Below are 21,747 nucleotides of genomic sequence, written 5' to 3'. Positions count from 1 at the left end.
AGAGCTGTTGAGTTGGGAGTGGCTTAGCCAGTCACGTGATGTTCACAACACTCAATAAAACCCCAGCCAGTTGGGTTCAAGGGATCCACGATGAGGCAGGTAGTTATGAGCCTGGTGGATGGACTGGTAATGTCTAGTGTGATTGTTAAACCTTTTGCTAATAAACCAACTAGTTCTTAAGAGCAATGTGTTGCTATGAATTCTTAAGCAAAGAACCCATGAAGCAAATACATTACACACATGAATTCACCATTATATATACTCTTGATAATCAGTAATACTCCAAAGCAAGTCTCTTTCAGGAGACTGGCCAAGTTTTTATATATATTAGTTAGATTAGATTTATGTAGGAAACAAGCTTGTATCTAACATTTCCATCACACTTCAAAGTGTTACATTTGTTACACTTAAAAGTGTCTCAAAGTGCATGTCTTGCTTGGCCATGCATGGTTCCACTCCTACTTATTCGAACTCAACTGGTGCACCTCCGCACTGGCTTCCCTTCCTGCCCACGTGCGGTCACCTTTGACCAGGTTCAATCGTTGGTGAAATCATCTGCAGGAAATGGGTCAGTTTCCATATACACGGTCATGATAACCAGCTCTATTGCTCCACCATCTCCCTTGGCTCGACGACCGCCTCCATGCTGTCAGAGTGCCCGTCTGGTATCAAGCCATGGATAAATCAAATCGGACATCAGAAAGATTGGAATTCATTGGTTTTATGCCACCCTGTGGCTGCCCTGGATCTCGCACTCCACCACTTCCTAAAAAGGGAGGGAGAACAGCCAGTTGTCGTGGTGCACATTGGTACCAACGACATAGGTAAAAAAAGGGATGAGGTCCTACAAAACGAATTTAAGGAGCTAGGAGCTAAATTAAAAAGTAGGACCTCAAAAGTAGTAATCTCGGGATTGCTACCAGTGCCACGTGCTAGTCAGAGTAGGAATCGCAGGATAGCGCAGATGAATACGTGGCTTGAGCAGTGGTGCAGCAGGGAGGGATTCAAATTCCTGGGGCATTGGAACCGGTTCTGGGGGAGGTGGGACCAGTACAAACTGGACGGTCTGCACCTGGGCAGAACCGGAACCAATGTCCTAGGGGGAGTGTTTGCTAGTGCTGTTGGGGAGGAGTTAAACTAATATGGCAGGGGGATGGGAACCAATGCAGGGAGACAGAGGGAAACAAAAAGGAGACAAAAGCAAAAGACAGAAAGGAGATGAGGAAAAGTGGAGGGCAGAGAAACCCAAGGCAAAGAGCAAAAAGGGCCACTGTACAGCAAAATTCTAAAAGGACGAAGGGTGTTAAAAAAACAAGCCTGAAGGCTTTGTGTCTTAATGCAAGGAGTATCCGTAATAAGGTGGATGAATTAACTGTGCAAATAGATGTTAACAAATATGATGTGATTGGGATTACAGCGACGTGGCTCCAGGATGATCAGGGCTGGGAACTCAACATCCAGGGGTATTCAACATTCAGGAAGGATAGAATAAAAGGAAAAGGAGGTGGGGTAGCATTGCTGGTTAAAGAGGAGATTAATGCAATAGTTAGGAAGGACATTAGCTTGGATGATGTGGAATCTATATGGGTAGAGCTGCAGAACACCAAACGGCAAAAAACGTTAGTGGGAGTTGTGTACAGACCTCCAAACAGTAGTAGTGATGTTGAGGAGGGCATCAAACAGGAAATTAGAGGTGCATGCAATAAAGGTGCAGCAGTTATAATGGGTGACTTTAATATGCACATAGATTGGGCTAACCAAACTGGAAGCAATACGGTGGAGGAGGATTTCCTGGAGTGCATAAGGGATGGTTTTCTAGCCCAATATATCGAGGAACCAACTAGGGGGGAGGCCATCTTAGACTGGGTGTTGTGTAATGAGAGAGGATTAATTAGCAATCTCGTTGTGCGAGGCCCCTTGGGGAAGAGTGACCATAATATGGTGGAATTCTGCATTAGGATGGAGAATGAAACAGTTAATTCAGAGACCATGGTCCAGAACTTAAAGAAAGGTAACTTTGAAGGCATGAGGCGTGAATTGGCTAGGATAGATTGGCGAATGATACTTGAGGGGTTGACTGTGGATGGGCAATGGCAGACATTTAGAGACCGCATGGATGAACGACAACAATTGTACATTCCTGTCTGGCGTAAAATTAAAAAAGGGAAGGTGGCTCAACCGTGGCTATCAAGGGAAATCAGGGATAGTATTAAAGCCAAGGAAGTGGCATATAAATTGGCCAGAAATAGCAACGAACCCGGGGACTGGGAGAAATTTAGAACTCAGCAGAGGAGGACAAAGGGTTTGATTAGGGCAGGGAAAATGGAGTACGAGAAGAAGCTTGCAGGGAACATTAAGACGGATTGCAAAAGTTTCTATCGATATGTAAAGAGAAAAAGGTTAGTAAAGACAAACGTAGGTCCCCTGCAGTCAGAATCAGGGGAAGTCATAACGGGGAACAAAGAAATGGCAGACCAATTGAACAAGTACTTTGGTTCGGTATTCACTAAGGAGGACACAAACAACCTTCTGGATATAAAAGGGGTCAGAGGGTCTAGTAAGGAGGAGGAACTGAGGGAAATCCTTATTAGTCGGGAAATTATGTTGGGGAAATTGATGGGATTGAAGGCAGATAAATCCTCAGGGCCTGATGGACTGCATCCCAGAGTACTTAAGGAGGTGGCCTTGGAAATAGCGGATGCATTGACAGTCATTTTCAAACATTCCATTGACTCTCGATCAATTCCTATTGAGTGGAGGGTAGCCAATGTAACCCCATTTTTTAAAAAAGGAGGGAGAGAGAAAACAGGGAATTATAGACCAGTCAGCCTGACCTCAGTAGCGGGTAAAATGATGGAATCAATTATTAAGGATGTCATAGCAGGGCATTTGGAAAGAGGTGACATGATAGGTCCAAGTCAGCATGGATTTGTGAAAGGGAAATCATGCTTGACAAATCTTCTGGAATTTTTTGAGGATGTTTCCAGTAGAGTGGACAAGGGAGAACCAGTTGATGTGGTATATTTGGACTTTCAGAAGGCTTTCGACAAGGTCCCACACAAGAGATTAATGTGCAAAGTTAAAGCACATGGGATTGGGGGTAGTGTGCTGACATGGATTGAGAACTGGTTGTCAGACAGGAAGCAAAGAGTAGGAGTAAATGGGTACTTTTCAGAATGGCAGGCAGTGACTAGTGGGGTGCCGCAAGGTTCTATGCTGGGGCCCCAGCTGTTTACACTGTACATTAATGATTTAGACGAGGGGATTAAATGTAGTATCTCCAAATTTGCGGATGACACTAAGTTGGGTGGCAGTGTGAGCTGCGAGGAGGATGCTATGAGGCTGCAAAGTGACTTGGATAGGTTAGTTGAGTGGGCAGATGAAGTATAATGTGGATAAATGTGAGGTTATCCACTTTGGTGGTAAAAACAGAGAGACAGACTATTATCTGAATGGTGACAGATTAGGAAAAGGGGAGGTGCAACGAGACCTGGGTGTCATGGTACATCAGTCATTGAAGGTTGGTATGCAGGTACAACAGTTGGTTAAGAAAGCAAATGGCATGTTGGCCTTCATAGCGAGGGGATTTGAGTACAGGGGCAGGGAGGTGTTGCTACAGTTGTACAGGGCCTTGGTGAGGCCACACCTGGAATATTGTGTACAGTTTTGGTCTCCTAACTTGAGGAAGGACATTCTTGCTATTGAGGGAGTGCAGCGAAGGTTCACCAGACTGATTCCCGGGATTGGCGGGACTGACCTATCAAGAAAGACTGGATCAACTGGGCTTGTATTCACTGGAGTTCAGAAAAATGAGAGGGGACCTCATAGAAACGTTTAAAATTCTGATGGGTTCAGTCAGGTTAGATGCAGGGAGAATGTTCCCAATGTTGGGGAAGTCCAGAACCAGGGGTCACAGTCTAAGGATAAGTGGTAAGCCATTTAGGACCGAGATGAGGAGAAACTTCTTCACCCAGAGAGTGGTGAACCTGTGGAATTCTCTACCACGGAAAGTTGTTGAGACCAATTCACTAAATATATTCAAAAAGGAGTTAGATGTAGTCCTTACTACTAGGGGGATCAAGGGGTATGGCGAGAAAGCAGGAATGGGGTACTGAAGTTGCATGTTCAGCCATGAACTCATTGAATGGCGGTGCAGGCTCGAAGGGCCGAATGGCCTACCTCTGCACCTATTTTCTATGTTTCTATGTTTCTATCCTATGTTGTTGCTGGGTCAAAATCCTGCAACTCCCTCCCTGACAGCATTGTTTAAGTGCCTTCACCACATGGACTGCAATGGTTCAAAATAGAAGGCCCTCCAACACATTCTCAAGGACAATTAGGTATGGGCAATAAATGCTGGTCTCGCTAATGATGCCCACATCCCGAAGAATGCATGTTCAGCCATGAACTCATTGAATGGCGGTGCAGGCTAGAAAGGCCGAATGGCCTACTCCTGCACCTATTTTCTATGTTTCTATGTTTCCTCCTGCCTTCAATGTGACCTGCCCACCTCTTGCTGAAAAGCCCACTCTCGCGCTTCCCATATAAGTCACTCTCCCAGGCTCCTTGTCAGGCCTCCCATATTCCAGCTTCAAGCTCTGAGGATTGAATGAACAATAAATTAATTCAGCATCAGGACCGGGAAGGCCAGCTTATTTCTTAGAACTAAGTGTGTTGCTTAGTGTTTTACAAGCAGCAGGATTAGTGCTTGGGAAGTCAACTGATGAGGTATTTCTGACACAGAGGGCCTTTAACTCCAATAAGCTCCCACTCTTTGAGTAGTTTATCCTTTTTTAGTGAGAAAAGATAAAATGGAATAAATAAAAGCATCCCGGCTTCAGCCTCATTCCCTCCTTCCTAGATTGTGACTTCCCATTCATTCCTAGACTGAGTTTCCCACTCCCGACTGGCTCAATTATTCCCTCAAGGCCTAAAATTTGGCTCAGTACTCCCTTTCAGGCCCTCGCTCCCTGGATCCCTTCCACCAGGTCCCAATGTGGCATCATTGGTTCGGCCACAGCTCCATCAGAGCGATAGAAAGACCAACTGTCCCAGAGCAGGGATACAAGCTATTCCAGACTCTCATCTGCTCCCTGCCCCACCCCTCTCCTTCCCTTGCATTCAAAAAGGAGCAAGATCACTTCTGCAGCTACTCGAGCATTGGATAGTGTGGGAGGCACACAGAGGAGAGAGGAGGCAAAGGGAAGGAAGGACAGACAGAAAGAAGAACAAATGAGAGAAGATACAGAGCTGACAAGAAAAAGAATGTGAACCATATAAAGTGAGAGGAAGAATGGGAGGCAAATTGAGAGAGATAGAAAGAGTTAGAGAGATAGAGTAGAAGAGTTAGAGAAATAGAAAAAGTTAGAGAGAGATAGAATTAGATAGAGATAGAAAGAGATAGAGAGATATAAAGAGTTAGAGAGAGTCAGAGAGAGTTAGAGAGAGTTAGAGAGAGATAGAAAAAGTTAGAAAGAGATAGAAAGAGATAGAGCGATAGAAAGAGATAGAGATAGAACGAGTTAGAGAGATAGAAAGAGTTAGAGAGAGATAGAAAGAGTTAGAAATAGAAAGAGATAGAGAGATAGAAACATTTTGAATATAAAGAGATAGATGGAGAGATAGAAAGAGTTAGAGAAATAGAAAGAGTTAGAGAGATAGAAATGGTTAATGAGATAGAAAGAGTCAGAGAGATAGAAAGAGTTAGATAGAAAGAGTTAGAGAGATAGAAAGAGTTAGCGAGATAGAAAGGGTTAATGAGATAGAAAGAGTTAGGGAGAGATAGAAAGAGTTAGATAGAAAGAGTTAGAAAGAGATAGAAAGAGTTAGAGAGTGGAAGACAGACAAAGGAAGAGAAAGACGACAGTTTTTTCTTCTGTTGATGATCACCATCATGGGACACCAGTGAGTAAAATTAAAAATGCAGTAATGGAGCTTAAAATAAGTTGTATTGACAGCAATCAGGAATAGTTCCTGAGACATGCACTTTATATTTCGAAGTGGCAGAATTCGATTACCTCGCTTTTCTACAGTTTGAATGCATTGCCGTACAAAGCGTGGCACTGTGGTGCTCTCCCGTTGGCACAGATCCTCTAAACCGCAGCCAAATACTTGATCTGTAAAACACAAACCGCACAGTGCTAAACCTCTGACCTTGGCGGTCTCGCTGCAAAATCACTACCCACACTGGAAAAGTGACTGAGCATCACAGCAGTAAAAGCATGGCCAGAGACAGTGCTGGAAACTCTACAGTTAAACCAATGGTACATTCTCTCACACCAGTCTATGTACACATGCACGTGTACTCGGTCTATATTTATATGGACAATGTATTCAAAACAGTTACATTAACATAAAAAATGTACACGTACTTGTGTATTGATTCTACAATACATATGGACAATATATTCACAATAGTGTATATGGTTGCATTAACATTGGCAATGTACACATACCAATATACCAGTTACATTAACATGGGGGGAAGGGTTTGTATACCAACATGCCTGCATGCACTAATGTGAGAAATACATTACTGTCAGAAAAAAATGATTATATATCATTATATATAACAAATGTGGATTATTAGATGAATATATATGGACTGTTATATTCATACACCATTGGACTGATATTTCTACTGATATTTAGACTAAATTAATTTGACACCATTGGAATCACCCAATGTAAATCTGCGGTCAGGATTGGGTGAGCCTGCCTGTGATTAGCCTGGTCATTCACTGAAATACCTCAATACCACTGAGGTCTTGTATTACCCAATCTTTAAGACTTGAACTCTGCCAATGTTCCTCAATAACATCTGACATTTCCTGTATCAAACAATCAAATTTTTCCCAGTATATTTCCCTGCCCTTTTGTTGTGCCTTTCCGCGTGTTTGCGCGGGAGCACTGGCCTTGTTGGGAACAGGCACGATGGGCCAATTGTCTCCCCCCCGCTCTGCTATAATTCCTGGGATTTTATGAGGTGCACAAGAAGTGCGGAAACTTGGAGCTTAAAGTAATGGGTTTACTGAAAGAATGTACAGTATACTAAAAATGAATAAACATGTTGTGTATCTGTAAAGCATGCACTCCCATGTTCCGCTACCAGGGAGAGCATCCCCTGAAGTCCCAAGGGATCCCAGCATCCCTTGGGAGCACTGTATATAAGCCGGTCCTAAGGCCTGTTCCTCACTCTGGAGTGCCTTAGTAAAGACTGAGGTCACTGTTACTTTAACCTCCCTGTGTACAGTCTCATCTGTGTTAGGAACACAATAAAATATGTACTTGTTTTGCTTTCTGCAGTCTTCTGCAGTTCATCTGTTTGAAACAGGATGTCAAAAGCTGATCATTAACTCACTGCAGCGCACTGTAGACTCTGTGGCTATTTAGTAAACAGACAGGACTGTAAAATCTTGCTGAATGGTTAGATTTGGAGTTTTCCTGTCTAAAAATGGATGCATACCTTTCAAGCTGCAGTGTGGGGACAGGGTGAGGTGTGAGTCCGTGCCGGGGGTGAGGGGAGGGGGTGTGGGGAGGTGGGGGGGGTGGCCGTTGGTGGAATGGGGAATGGAAGTCGGTTGGTCAATGATTATGCCTGGGGGGAGGGGGGGGGGGGAGCCGTTGATGGAATGGGGGCTGGAAGTCGGTCGGTCAATGATTATGCCAGCTTGGGAGTCTTGAGTAAAATTGCCAGAATGCCCCAATTAAAATAAGATGCCTGGCAGGGAATGGCGGCCAGGGGAAGCCCCAGTGGTTGTTGACCTTCGCTGTGCAGTCCCGCACTCTCTCCCTTACCTTGGATATAACCTTTCTCCCTCACACTCTGCAGGGTCGGTCTCCGCAGCAGGAATTTCTTTAGTTTGGTCTTCACCTTCTTGTGGTCGGCAGTTTCAGCCGTGCTGACCACAGAGTGCCTGAAAGCAGCTAAAGTAAAGAGACCAAAAAGAAAGAGAGTTAATCCGGGCATGACTTCCAGGGACAGCGGGAGCCAGGCGGCTCACAATACAATGCAGCTCCAAAGCCAGGGAGCTGCGCCAATCTTTGCATCACCAAAAAGCAGGAAGATGTTGTTGACGTATCGAGGTGCCGATTCTTTGTCAGACTGGCTGTGTTTTTCCAGCATTTTATTCATAGAATCATGCAGCGCAGGAGGCCATTCGGCCCATCGTGCCTGTGCCAGTTCTTTGAAGGAGCGATCCAATTAGTCCCATTCCCCCGCTCGTTCCCCATCGCCGTGCAAATGCTTCCCCTTCAAGTATTTATCCAATTCCCTTTTGAAAGTTACTTTTGAACCTGCTTTCACCACCATTTCAGGTAGTGTGTTCCAGATCTTAACAGCACGTTACATAAAAATAAAATCACTTCATCTCCTCTCTGGTTCTTTTCACAATTACCTTAAATCTGTGTCCTCTGGTCACTTACCCTGCCGCTACTGGAAACAATTTCTCCTTGTATAAATATTGCTTCTATTCCAAATTTTCAGCATTCAAAGATGTTGGCTGTAAGATTCATAGGATATACGGCACAGAAACAGGCCATTCGGCCCAACCAGTCCATGCCGACATTTATGCTCCACAACATTCTGATTAACGCCAGGGTGCCCCAATTAAAATAAGCTGGCTGGCAGGGAATGGAGGCCAGAGGAAGCCCCAGTAGTCATTGATTGTCGCTAAGCAGTCTCGCACTCTCTCCCTTACCTTGGATATAACCTTTCTCCCTCACACTCTGCAGGATCAGTCTCCACAGCAAGAATTTCTTTAGTTTGGTCTTCACCTTCTTGTGGTCGGCAGTTTCAGCAGTGCTGACCACAGAGGAAAGAGTGCTTTGGAAAGATTTGGATACGAATGGACAGTCGGGAAGGGTGAGACGAGAACAGGACGCTGGACTCATTCGAGAAACTGCTCGACGTTGCAATGGGGAGATGGAAGGGTTGGCGTTCTGGGGGGCTGAGATCAAATGAGCTGAAGAGCCTTCTCTGTCCAAACTGATTTTGTGATCGAGCAGTTCTGGGATGAATCAGTAACTTTGGAAATGCAAATCCTCGATTATAGCAATTACAGCCCCTTGGGCAAATTACTGAGAACGGGAACTGGTTTCATGCCACACGCACAAATAGAAGGGCCAATGGTGGGCATCCACTTGCCACAGTTCAGACTGTCACATTCTCAGGAGGGAAGCAGAGTGCCTCATCACTTTCAAAAGGGCTGTGGAACTCCTGCTGGACAGACCCAGTGAAGCAATCTTACAAACATCGCAAGAAAATAGGGGGAGGGAAGGTGGAGGGGATGTGGAGCGTGGCAGAGAAGGAGCTGGGATGGGCAGAGGAATATGTGGGGAGAGGAGGAGGCGGGGAGAGGAGGAGGCGGAGGCGGGGAGAGGAGGGAGGCGGGGAGAGGAGGGAGGCGGGGAGAGGAGGGGTGGGGAGAGGGGGAGAAGGGGAGAGGAGGGAAGTGGGGAGAGGAGGAGGTGGGGAGAGGGGGAGGCGGGGAGAGGGGGAGGCGGGGAGAGAGTGAGACGGGGAGAGAGTGAGACGGGGAGAGAGTGAGACGGGGAGAGAGTGAGACGGAGAGAGAGGGAGACGGGGAGAGAGGGAGACGGGGAGAGAGGGAGACGGGGAGAGGAGGGAGACGGGGAGAGGAGGGAGACGGGGAGAGGAGGGAGGCGGGGAGAGGGGGAGAGGAGGAGGCGGGGGTAACCAAAGCAGGAGGGGATGGGGTACTCACTGGTTAACAATTTGACATAAAATACCTTTTTGCACTATTCACTTATTTTTGAACAAGGTCTATGATTGAGATAAATTAACACCCAGAGGATTTTTATACCGACATGCTAAACAGTGTGGGAATTAAATCCCAAAATATTCACATTATAATTAAGCATGTTAATAAAATGGAATTTTAAAAATAGAACAATAAATGTTAACAAGGTATGACTTTTGTATTCATCTAATTATGTGTGACACCCGGTATATTTGCAAGACGTTGAAAGCCTTCATCACTCTGTTCTGGGAGATCCCCTCCGGACTTGTGGGACACGCTATTGGAAAATCTGTGACTAATTTTGTTTTGGGGACATTGGCCCCAAGTTTCCACATGATTTGCTCCTGATTTTTAGGAGCAACTGGTGGAGAACGGAGTATCTTAGAAATCGCAATTCTCCACATTTAAGTTTTCTGCAGTTCTAATCAGTTAGAACAGTTTCACTTTGGAACAGAATTTTTTTTCAAAAGGGGGCGTGTCCAGCCACTGACGCCTGATTTGAAAGTTTCCACAGTGAAAACGTACTCCAAACTAACTTAGAATGGAACAAGTGAAGATTTTTGTAGGCCTGAAAAAACCTTGTCTACACATTAAAAAATCAGGCGCAGGTTACAAATTAGGTGTCGGGAACGAGGTGGGGGGGGAAGTCATTACATTCTACAATAAATCCTTATACTTATACAAATATTATACAAATAATTCCATCCTGAATAAAAATTTATAAGCAAAGAAAAGATTAAATAAACCATGTTCCTACCTGTGTGAAAGTGCTTCAGGCAGTGAGAAGGCTGCAGGAAGCCTCAGAGGTTGAGGCAGCCATTCCCGACGGCAGGTGGTGGGGAGGCCCCCCTGCCGTCAGTCGGGCCCGTCGGGAAACGGCTGCCTCAACTTCTGAGGCTTCCTGCAGCCTTCTCACTGCTGCAAGAAGCCTCTGTGCTGATCATGGAAGGGCAATGTGGTTTTATTAAAAAATGTTAAAAATTGAACAGCTACAAAGAATTACAAAAATGGCCGAGTGCCAATGTTTCCTTCACACTGCGCGTGCGCGAACGCTCCAACGCGCACGCGCAGGGTTGTCGGCACAAAAAAAACTCATTTAAATGGTACCCGTCCCCTCCTACTTACAAAAGCGGCGCGAGTGGTAGGCTCCGCCCCCTGGGCGCCGCGCCAAGCTGACATCGAGCTGCAAAGCGCTCGAGAATAGCGTGTTTTTTTTCAGGCGCCGTTTTAGGCGCGAAAAACGGGCGCTCAGCTCAGAGGGGCGCCTGTTTTGCCGCGTGTGGAAATATGTTTATTGGGGCCAATATGTTTAATTCTCAGTGATATCAATATTGGGAATCTGTCTGTCTTTCCACCATCGCCCATTGGTAAATAAATAAACTCTACAAACCCATCTAGAGACTTACAACGACTTTTCTTCTCCTCTTTATCTTTGCTGTTGTATTTCTCAGGTCCGACTAAGTCAGAAGCAGCATCAATTTCATCTGTGCTGACTGGGTCCAACTTAAAGAGAAACCAAAAGAAAAATCATTGCGACAATGTCATAAATTCAACACGTGGCTGACATACGTTTGTAGGGTAGAGAGCTAGCTTCAGTCACGCACTGCGGGATGTTTCAGAAAGTTGTGATCAGCGAGGGGGGGAATTGGATGAGGATGGGTTCTGCCAGGCCACGCCCTTTCTCACAGTCCACCAATTGCCCGCAGGCTGGGACCAGATAAACGCCTGCCATATATGGCAATAATGGGCAAATAAGGAGAGACAGACAAAAATATATTTACAATCCTGTAGCTGGGAGAGCGTTCTGGATCTTCCCAAAGCTAGGACCTCCACCACCTAGAGGGGCAAGGGCTGTAGGTGCATGGGAACACCGCCACCTCCACGTTCCCCTCCAAGCCACATTCTATTCTGATTTGGGCATTTCTCGCCCCTTCCTTCATCGTTGCTGAGCCAAAACGCTGGAACTCCTTATATAACAACATTCTGGGAGCACCATCACCACACGGACTGCAGCGATTAAAGAAGGCGGCTCACCGCCACCTTCTCAAGGGCAACTAGGGAAGGGCAATAAATGCTGGCATTGCCAGCGACGGCCATATGCCAAGAATTAATTTTTTAAAATTCTTTGTCCCTCCAGTAAATATATCCCAATTTTGCAAAATTGGAAAATCTGGGTGATAGCTCCTTCTGAAGAGTTTTCCAATTAAATCAACTTATTAAACACTATTGACAGTTTCTAAACTGTAGCCTTGACACACAGCATGGTGTCTGTACTGGAGCTGGTGAATTGTCAAAGACACTAGTCAGCTCTTTAATAACATTTGAAACACAATGGGAGCTCAGGTGCTTCCAGGATTGGCTTCTAGACCAGCCGCCCATGAATGAAGCTTCACACCACACGTGTGGGCCCTTCCCATAGCCTGCATCACGGAGGGAGGGGGGGGGCAGAGGACATCTGAAATGACAGGTGTCCATAAGGGCAGGATATGAGTTACATTTCTGAACAAGTAATACTCATCCTCTAGCAATCACTTTTAGTGGAGGTGATAAAGAGTTTAAACAGATTCTTCCTTTCAGTTTGTAGACAATTGCCTGGTTCCCTGATTGGGGGCGGCAACCTGCTCTGGGCGGGACATCCTGCGCCCGGCACAGAATTAGGCTCACCGCCCCTCAGAGGAAGTGCAGCGCAATCTCGGGCGCTCCACTTCCTGATGGGGCTGGATCAGCAGCACTAACTGGGCGCGATCGGAAGCGCTACGCGGATGCCCCACATGGCACCGACAGTGCTTCAACGCCCTTTCCCTTCGCTAAAGGGGATAGCCGCTGCGCACTCTGCAAGGCCTCTGATAGACTCCGCTGGACCACCAGGGCAGCATGGTACCGGGCCTGCAGCCCAGCAGCCAAAACGGAGTGCCGAGCTGCGCGATGGCGGCCTGCACCATGCTAAAAAGAAAACAGGTATGGAACACCACCCGAGAATCAGCAAAAAATCTAAGATGGCGTCGCGCGGCTCTGGAGACCTCCCCTTTAACCTCCGCCCCGCGAGCGGACGTCGGCTGGCTTTGTGACCCGCGAAACTGGCGCTGACACCTGCTCGCGCCAGCCTCACTGGCCAATTTCCCCCGCAGGGAGGTGAGGGGTCGCCGCGCACAGCAATGACGCTATCGCTGGTTGCGCGGCTGTCCAGGGCACTACCGATGGGGTGCAGCGCTGCTGTTGCGGTGCCTCCACAAACTTCTGGGCAGTTTCCCAGGAGCCTCGGGTGAAAAGTCTCTTGCACCCCGGAGGCGCTAACGGGCCTCTGAAAAAAGGGGGCAATTTCATCCCCAATAAATATACCAACTGGTGCATGTTCCCTGCCCACAATGCAATTCCCTATGTCATCGAATGTAAAATATGTCTTGCTTCATTTTCAGTCACATACCACTTGAAGGATGCTCTCATTGATGGTCTTATACCAGTCCCCGATGACAGACTCTGCATCATACTGTATGAGGTACTCGGAGCCCCCTCGGGTCTTCAACTGGAAACAAAAGCACGCACTGTTAATATGCTGAGCGTATGAAGTCAAGAACACAGTCTGAATGCATTACAGGATCTTGGGGTTGGACACAGAAGTACAGCAGCTGAAAATCCCTCGAGGTTCACATTACTGATTGCTGGAAAATAGAACATTCAGAGGGGGTGTGACAGGGTAGTTGCTGAGAGGTTAGATTCTGAGGGGGTGTGAGGTTGTTTCCCCTGGCTGGAGAATCTAGAGCTCGGGGGTCACAGTCTCAGGATAATGGGCAGCCATTTAGGACTGAGATGAAGAGAAATTTCTTCACTCCGAGGGTTGTGGATCTTTGGAATTCTCCACCCCAGAGGACTGTGGAGACTCAGTCGTTGCATATATTCAAGGCTGAGATTGCTACATTTTTGGACTCTGAGGAAATCAAGGGATATGGGGAAAGTGCAGGAAGGTGGAGTTGAGGTCGAAGATCAGCCATGAGGTCGTATGGCCTACGCCTGCTCCTAATTCTTACATCTTATGAAAGTATCCCATTTTGCGCTCGGCTGTGAATCCTGCCCCATGACAGAATAGCCCAACAATAACTATCCTCACTCACACATTGAGAATGGTCAGTTGGATAAGGCACTGGGCAACCCTGGAACCCTGCTCCACCACCTTCGGAAGAAGAAGGGAGTAAAACGATGGGACACAAAAATGGGGCAGACAATCTTGCCATTCATCTGCGATATCATGTATCGAAAATTAATCATTTAGTCTTATTTATATTCCAATATTTTTGAATATATGTCAAGATTTTGCAGCTCATGCCCAGGGGACACCAGGAAAAAAAACAAGAGTTTAGACTCGCTGTTCCTGTAATCCCCATCGGGCAAGCACGCTCAGAGACCATGGGCCGGTGAAACGGTGCGAAAGTGTTGTAGCCGTATCTCCAGCCGGCTCTCCCTCGGGAGCATGAGACAACTGAACTTACCCTGATAACAAGAGAGAGCTCAACGTACATTTGCTTCACTAGGTTTGCCACCAGGCTGTTTTGCGCCACTTTGCCAACTTTACCTTAGCGGAGGGGGTCAAGAACCAGGGGGCAGAGATTTAAAGTAATTGGTAGGAAGTTTAGAAGAGTTATGAGGGGAAATTTCTTCCACCCAGAGGATGGTGGGGGTCTGGAACTCACTGCCTGAAAAGGTGGTAGAGGCAGAAACCCACACCACATTTAAAAGGTACGAGGAAAGATTGGACAGATTGGCTTTGTTTTCTTTGGAACAGAGGAGGCTGAGGGGAGACCTTATTGAGGTGTATACAATTATGAGGGGCCGAGATAGAGTGGATAGGATGGACCTTTCTCCCATAGCAGAGGGGTTAACAACCAGGGGGCATAGATTTAAAGTAATTGATACGAGTTTTAGAGGGGATTAGAGAGGAAATTTCTTCACCCAGAAGGTGGTGGGAGTCTGGAACTCACTTTCGGAAAGGGTGGTAGAGGCAGAAACCTTCACCACAATTAAAAAGTACTCGGATGTGCACTTGAAGTGTCGTAACCTACAGGGCTACAGATCAAGAGCTGGAAAGTGGGATTAGGCAGAATGGCTCTTTGTCGGCTGGCGCGGACACGATGGGCTGAAATGGCCTCCTTCCGTGCTGTAAATTTCTATGACTCTATGATTTACATGGAGGTCCATCTTCTTTTCCATTGAAGTCAAGGGTAAAGTGAGTCAGACGCAGTGTACAGCGGGCTGCCGATTGGTGATGAGCGTCTTTCACACCAAGTGGCAAAGACCAATTTCACGCCCCAGACACCCAGCAACCATGTGGCGAGTACTGCATGCCCTTTTCTGACAGAGTGCAACTTGTCGAACAGATTTTAAAACTTCAGCAAACCTCAGCTGAAACTAAAGAGGGAATTTGGTATTAACTGAGGGCCATTGTGTGGTCATAGTTTCTCGACAAACCTCAAAAATTTTTTTTTTAGCGAGATTCAATTACAGCTGTCATCATAAGACGATGTTAATAATAAACAGTAATTAGCAGCAAGGAGTAATAACAGAGTTCAGACATTGTGCTCATCGCTCAAGGCAAGTGGCAAAAACCTATCGGCCTTGAGGTTACGCTGGGCGATACGAATGGTTAAATGCTGAACACGTTTGACTGAAGTTGCTCTCTCTGTTATTTTGGAAGAGAGTTTTAATTTAAACAGGTTAATGCCTCTACTGAAATAGGAGAAAGGGGAATTTTAGACGAATACCTGAGGTGTGAATCCATGATCAGAAAAAGGACTTTAACCTTAAAACAATTGTTTCAGATTCAGCCTGAAGATGGAGGGTAAATGTTGGCAGTCTTGGACAAAAATGTTTGGCTCCAATTTGCCAGTTTATTGGGCAAGTGTTTATTGGGCTTATTGAGGTGTATAAAATTTATGAGGGGCCTAGATAGTGTGGATAAAAAGGACCTATCCCTTAGCAGAGGGGTCAACAACCAGGGGAACAGATTTAAAGTAATTGGTAAGATGTCCAGAGAGGATTTGAGGGGACATTTTTTCACCCGGAAGATGGTGGGGGTCTGGAACTCATTGCCTGAAAGGGTGGTAGAGGCAGAAACCCTCACCATATTTAAAAAGTATTTGGATGTGCACTTGAAGTGCCATAAATTACAGGGCTACGGACCAAGAGCTGGAAAGTGGGATTAGGCTGGATAGCTCTTTGTCGGCCGGCACGGACACGATGGGCCGAAATGGCCTCCTTCCGTGCTGTAAATTTCTATGACTCTATGATGGTGATTCAATCAACACTGGGATCAATTCTTTGCCCCGTTGATATTAAAGGTGCACCTCCTCACCTCCAACACGTTCTTTTTGCTCGATTTGTCCTTTGCTGCCCATCCGATTGCTGCTCCTCGCAGCTCAACTGTGTATTCAGGGATGATCTGGCCAACTGCCTGTTTCTAAGCAAAGAGAAACATTCATTGTGAAAGAGACTGAACATCAACTTCTGCCATTCTGCTTGTTCCTGTGTAATGGAATTATTCTCTCTAGGACGGTGTTTGCAGTTATGAAAAAGAATATGAATGATGACATCGGTCATATCCTCCCTGTCGTTTTGAATGATTTACTAAGCCTTTTGACACTCTGCCTTCAGAATCCTGTTGGATGTGCCCGAGTCCTGACCCAGGATAATCTGAGAAATTGTTTCCAGAGCGGTGTCGAAATTAACAAGTTTCATTATTGGGGGTGATTTTAACTTTGGAATGATACAAATTGGCTGTCCATTATTGGCTGCATATGAACTCCTGTGACGTCAATGGGAAAGGAAAATTGGGCATGGTGTATAATGGCGGCCAATTTGATATCATCTGCTTTACACCATTGGCCAAATGTAAAACTACCCTCAATCATTCAATGTCCTTTTTAAGTGTGCTGCAGGAGACAAATGCAAATTTAGCATTGGAAATATTGCCTTGCAAAAACTGAAATGTAAATTTGTAGGTGTGGCTGTGTGGACACTTCTTATGTTTTAAATGTGGTGCTGATAAACATATTATGGGAAAAATTGGATGTTGATGAGTCTATTTTTCAGGCATGAGAAAGGCAAAATGGGTTCCAAAATCAGACCATGATCTCCCATGCCTGAATGACCCCGGAAGTGTGCCTCAATGAGGCAAGGTTTCATCACCCACGACACTCACCTGGTTGAGGATGGTAGGACCTTGATTGGACAGCAACTAGGTGCAAGCACCAATGGGTTTGGAGGGGTTTAAGCAGCAGTCCTTAAAGGGACCGCTGGAGGCCGCTGAAAAGAAGCCCCAAAACTTTGACAATGTTTTTATTTTGTGGAGTCGGAGCGCTTCTTCTAACTTCACAAAATGACTGAGGGCCGCTGCCAGCCAAGGCTCAGCCCCTGTCAGCATCACCTCCCCACACAAGACCTACCCTAGGGCCTCTACCAGCGTCACAGCCAGCCCAAATTGTTGCAATTGGTAACAACGAGCTGCGTCGGGTGCCCGCTTGGTGCCTGCAGCTCGCCAAGATGGGACCCAGTGCTGAGTTTGGCATGGGCTTCGTGCTGGCACGACCAGGGACGCACACAATCGCTCTGCTGGCATATCCTCCATTTTGGGTGCACGTCTAATTTCTTACCCATTAATGTATAAAATGTTTCCTTATTGGCCGAGAGTTATTTTCGCCTCTCCCGTGAAATTACATGGCTGTGGGGGAGGGGGTTGGGGGGCGGGGGCTAGGTGGGGGGGTGAGGGAGGAAGGAATTGTTTGGACATGATGTTCCTCTCATCATGGAGTGGGGGAAACTTGATAGACCAGTTTGTCTTTTCATGCCCGTCAATGTTGTACGTTTGTAAACCCAAGAGTTGTTGCTTATTATTGAGATTCATGATAAGTACGGACAGCTAGGCTAGTCTCCATCTTGTCCCATACATGTTAAAAGGTTTATTATACAAAATTTATCCTTAGAACTGTAGCAACTGTTAATCCACTGCATTTAGAGAAACATTAGAGAAACAGCAATTACAATATTGAAAAAATATCGGAGGTAATTTTCAACTTTGCTCTGGTAATCTGGTGAATGGCATTGCCCGTTGGCCATTGTCTCAGGTTGAACTGGACAGTTTGCAATCCCAGTGGCCTATTTGTCCCTTCGTGAGCTTCCAACCCCATTTGCTCTGCATTCAGATACCGCCTACTTTCACCTCAATAGCACCTGACTCCGCTTCTGCCTCATCTTCTCTGCCGCTGAAACCCTCATCCAAGCCTTTGTCAACTATTCCAATGCTCTCCTGGCCAGCCACCCATGCTCCACTTCAGCTCATCCAAAACTCTGCTGCCCATATCCCATCCCGCAACAAATCCCGATCACCCAGCACCTCTGTCCTTTCTGATGTACATCGCCTCCTGGTCCCCCAATGCCTCAAATTCTCATCCTCATGATTAAATACCTTCATCGCCTTGCCCTGGTTATCTCTGCAATGTCCTACAGACCCGTCTGGGTCTCACGCTGGAATTCCCACCCTAAATGCCTCAACACCTCTCTTTCCTCCTTTAATTTCCTCCCTAAAACCCAACTCTTTGACCAAGCTTTTAGTGTCTCCTCCTAATAACTCCTTTGTCTCAGTATCCATTTTGTCTGACTGTAATTCTGTTGTTTTTTTCTATGTTAAAGTTGCTATATAAAGACAAGTTGTTGTTGTCGATGATGATGCTGATATTGATGATGAGGATGATAATTATTTCATTGATCTCAATGCAATGATAATCGAGCGGGCTCTATAACAGCCGGACAATCCGTTCCTTCAGATGAAACGTCCAGGCGGCGAAGTTGAAAATGACCTTCATCAAATTCACTATTTCTATCAGTTACTCTTTGGAGTTTTCCAGTTTAAATCTCGTTACCAGGCTGCCTGCAGACTGATTCTTGGGATCTTTGTAAAACGTCAGAATTCCACCCTGTAGCACAGTCCAGGAGGATGCCCAGTTCTTCCTAAAATTAAAACCAAGGTTCAATGCAGCACATTTGCCATGTTTAAACAGATTGTAGAAATGACGAGCACATTTACAACCAATCAAGCAAACAGGCTTTGAACGACTGTGTAAACTATTAATCTCGGAATCAACAGGTGAACACTTGGAAATCTTCGATCTAAACAATTTCTGGGAGTGGGGGGTTGGGGGTGGGGGGGGGGGGAGGTGGGAAAAGAGGGAAGATTTCCTCTTGCCACTGGTTCTAGTGAAATCATGAATGTTATGTTGATGATGAGGTGGATAAGGTGGTTAAGAAGGCACAGGGAATGCTTGCCTTTAATAGTCGAGGCATAGAATACAAGAGCAGGGAGGTTATGCTTGAACTGTTACGCCACAGCGAGAGTACTATGTGCAGTTCTGGTCACCGCATTACAGGAAAGATGTGATTGCACTCGAGAGGGTACAGAGGAGATTTGCAAGGATGTTGCCTGGTCTGGAAAAGTTTAGCTATGAGGAAAGATTAGATAGGCTGGGTTTGTTTTCTTTGGAACAGAGGAGGCTGAGGGGAGACCTTATTGAGGTTTATAAAATTATGAGGGGCCTCGATAGAGTGGATAGGACGGACCTATCTCCCATAGCAGAGGGGTCAACAACCACTGGGCATAGATTTAAAGTAATTAAAATGAGTTTGAGAGGGGATTTGAGGAGAAATTTCTTCTCCCAGAGGGTGCTGGGGATCTAGAACTCACTGACGGAAAGGGTGGTAGAGGCAGAAACCTTCATCACATGCAAAAAGGACTTGAATGTGCACTTGAAGTGCCGTAACCTACAGGGCTACGGACCAAGAGCTGGAAAGTGGAATTAGGCTAAGTAGCTCTTTGTCGGCAGGCACGGACAAGATGGGTTGAAATGGCCTCCTTCTGTGCTGTAAATTTCTATGATTGTATGATACCGCTAACATATAGTGAGCGGAAGAACTCTTGCCCCATCCGCTCCCCACCCATGGTGCATACAGCCAGGTTTTGACAGCTCAGTTGGGTTTATGCGTTTAAATGGGATCCCCTGAAGAATTGTTGAATAATTGAAATTTCAGTACAAAAAGAGACAATTGTGCCTGCACCCGTGCTGGCTCTACATTGGAGCCACACACTCAAATCCCATTATCCTGCTCTTCCCGAAGAAGGGCGATTGGAAGTAGATTTTTGGAATCATCGCAAGCGTTGAGGTACCAATGGAAAATGGCGGGCCCTGGAGGATTCTCAGACGCGCATTAACGGCATGTGAGGATTCGGAAAATCAATCCTTCTGACTACAGTAGCCAAGTGCAATTGACTGAAGTTAAACAGATTCATTAAAATGCTGAAACCCCATTGATACTTAGGAGACTTGGATCATATGAATTAGAGAATAATGGATAGGGTGTGTCTAAACATGTGATTCAGATGATATGCAAGAGTGGTCCCGACCAGTCAGTTAATCATCCACATTCAAACCCCAGGTTCAATTACAAAATGGAACATCTAGTTTTCTCAGAGTGAAAAATAATTGACTGCTTGGGGGTGGAATAATGTGTTTGTAAGTATGAATGGTGAGAATGTAAGTATCTGTACACAGCACGTCCTTGAGAACTGATGATCACACAGAAAATGTCTGTACTGTTCATTTATTGAGAAACAGCGGCACTTGATTTCCGACAAACTCCTTGTTTACTATATATTGCAGTAATCAAAGTTCAGCAATAAAGTATTGCACAGTAATAATGTGGACGAAGGGATAGGTTTACAAGCTAGCATGCCTGGCGCAGAATTTCGAACGGTAGACGTGTATATCAGGAATATGGGCGCGAAGGTCAGTATGCTGATTTAGAACAGACACGATTTTCGAGCCATTGAAACTAGGAACGCTGCCCGCCCCCCGCACTCCCCCCCCCACCCCCTGCCCAATACCAATTACTAATATGCAATTCCTATTGTGCAATGCTCTGTGCTTGAACACGACTGTGTAGAAGTAAACCCTATAGCCCACATAAAAATGTTGTTTTGTGATGTTGCCTTCTGTCACATGAAATGTTAACTGCAGTCTAACTTTATTTAGTTTCGGAGGCTTTAAGGTAGAGGTCTATGGGATTGCTCACCTTTATCATGGGGTTTTACCCCACAGTAGAGATAGCAGGTTCTACAGTAACCTGACTAGGGATAGCTTTTCTTTGAATTCATTCATGGGATGTGGGCGTCGCTGGCAAAACCTGCATTTATTGCCCATTCCTAACTGCCCTTGAGAAGATGGTGATGAGCCTTCTTAAACTGCTGCAGTCCGTGTGGTAGGGAGGGAGTTCCAGGATTTTGACCCAGTGAAGGTGAAGGAACGGCAATATATTTACAAGTCAAGATGGTGTGTGACTTGGAGGGGAACTAGGGGGTGATGGTATTCCCATGCGTCCTTGTCCTTCTAGGTGTAGAGGTCACGGGTTTGGGAGGTGCTGTTGAAGAAGCCTTGGTGAGTTGCTGCAGTGCATCTTGTAGATGGTACACACTGCAGCCACAGTACGCCAGAGGTGGAGGGAGTGAATGTTGAAGGTGGTGGATGGGGTGCCAATCAAGCAGGCTGCTTTGTGCTGGATGGTGTAAAGCTTCTTGAGTGTTATTGGAACTGTACTCATCCAGGCAAATGAAGAGTATTCCATCACACTCCTGATTTGTGCCTTGTAGATGGTGGAAAGGCTTTGGGGAGTCAGGAGGTGAGACACTTGCCACAGAATACGCAGGCCCTAACCTGCGCTTGTAGCCACAGTATGCATTTGGCTGGTCCATTTAAGTTTCTGGTCAATGATGATCCCCAGCATGTTGATAAGGGTGGGGGGGGCGGGGGGGAGGGGCTGTGGATTTGGCGATGGTAATCCCATTAAATGTCATGGGGAGGTGGTTAGAGTCTCTCTTGTTGGAGATAGTTATTGCCTGGTAATTTTGTGGTGCGAATGTTACTTGCCATTTATCAGCCCAAGCCTGAATGCC

At 46.1% G+C, this 21,747-nt stretch overlaps 1 protein-coding gene across 3 annotated transcripts in view; it reads right to left on the bottom strand.

The window, feature by feature from the left end:
• LOC139233970 (rho GTPase-activating protein 27-like) overlaps nucleotides 1–21,747 on the bottom strand; it is a 164,188-nt gene that overhangs the window by 21,351 nt on the left and 121,090 nt on the right. For all 3 annotated transcript variants that reach the window (XM_070864692.1, XM_070864693.1, XM_070864694.1), the window contains 6 exons: nucleotides 18,668–18,755; nucleotides 16,105–16,209; nucleotides 13,186–13,284; nucleotides 11,168–11,264; nucleotides 7,798–7,926; nucleotides 6,018–6,116 (listed from right to left, as the gene is read on the bottom strand). In XM_070864692.1, the coding sequence (XP_070720793.1) occupies nucleotides 6,018–6,116; nucleotides 7,798–7,926; nucleotides 11,168–11,264; nucleotides 13,186–13,284; nucleotides 16,105–16,209; nucleotides 18,668–18,755 (617 nt within the window). The remainder of the gene's footprint in view (nucleotides 1–6,017; nucleotides 6,117–7,797; nucleotides 7,927–11,167; nucleotides 11,265–13,185; nucleotides 13,285–16,104; nucleotides 16,210–18,667; nucleotides 18,756–21,747) is intronic.

Source organism: Pristiophorus japonicus, chromosome 21 (genome assembly GCF_044704955.1).
Source record: "Pristiophorus japonicus isolate sPriJap1 chromosome 21, sPriJap1.hap1, whole genome shotgun sequence".
NCBI classification, from domain to species: domain Eukaryota; kingdom Metazoa; phylum Chordata; class Chondrichthyes; family Pristiophoridae; genus Pristiophorus; species Pristiophorus japonicus.
Note: the sequence above shows the minus strand (reverse complement) of the source record. Positions and strands in the feature narration are given on the sequence as shown.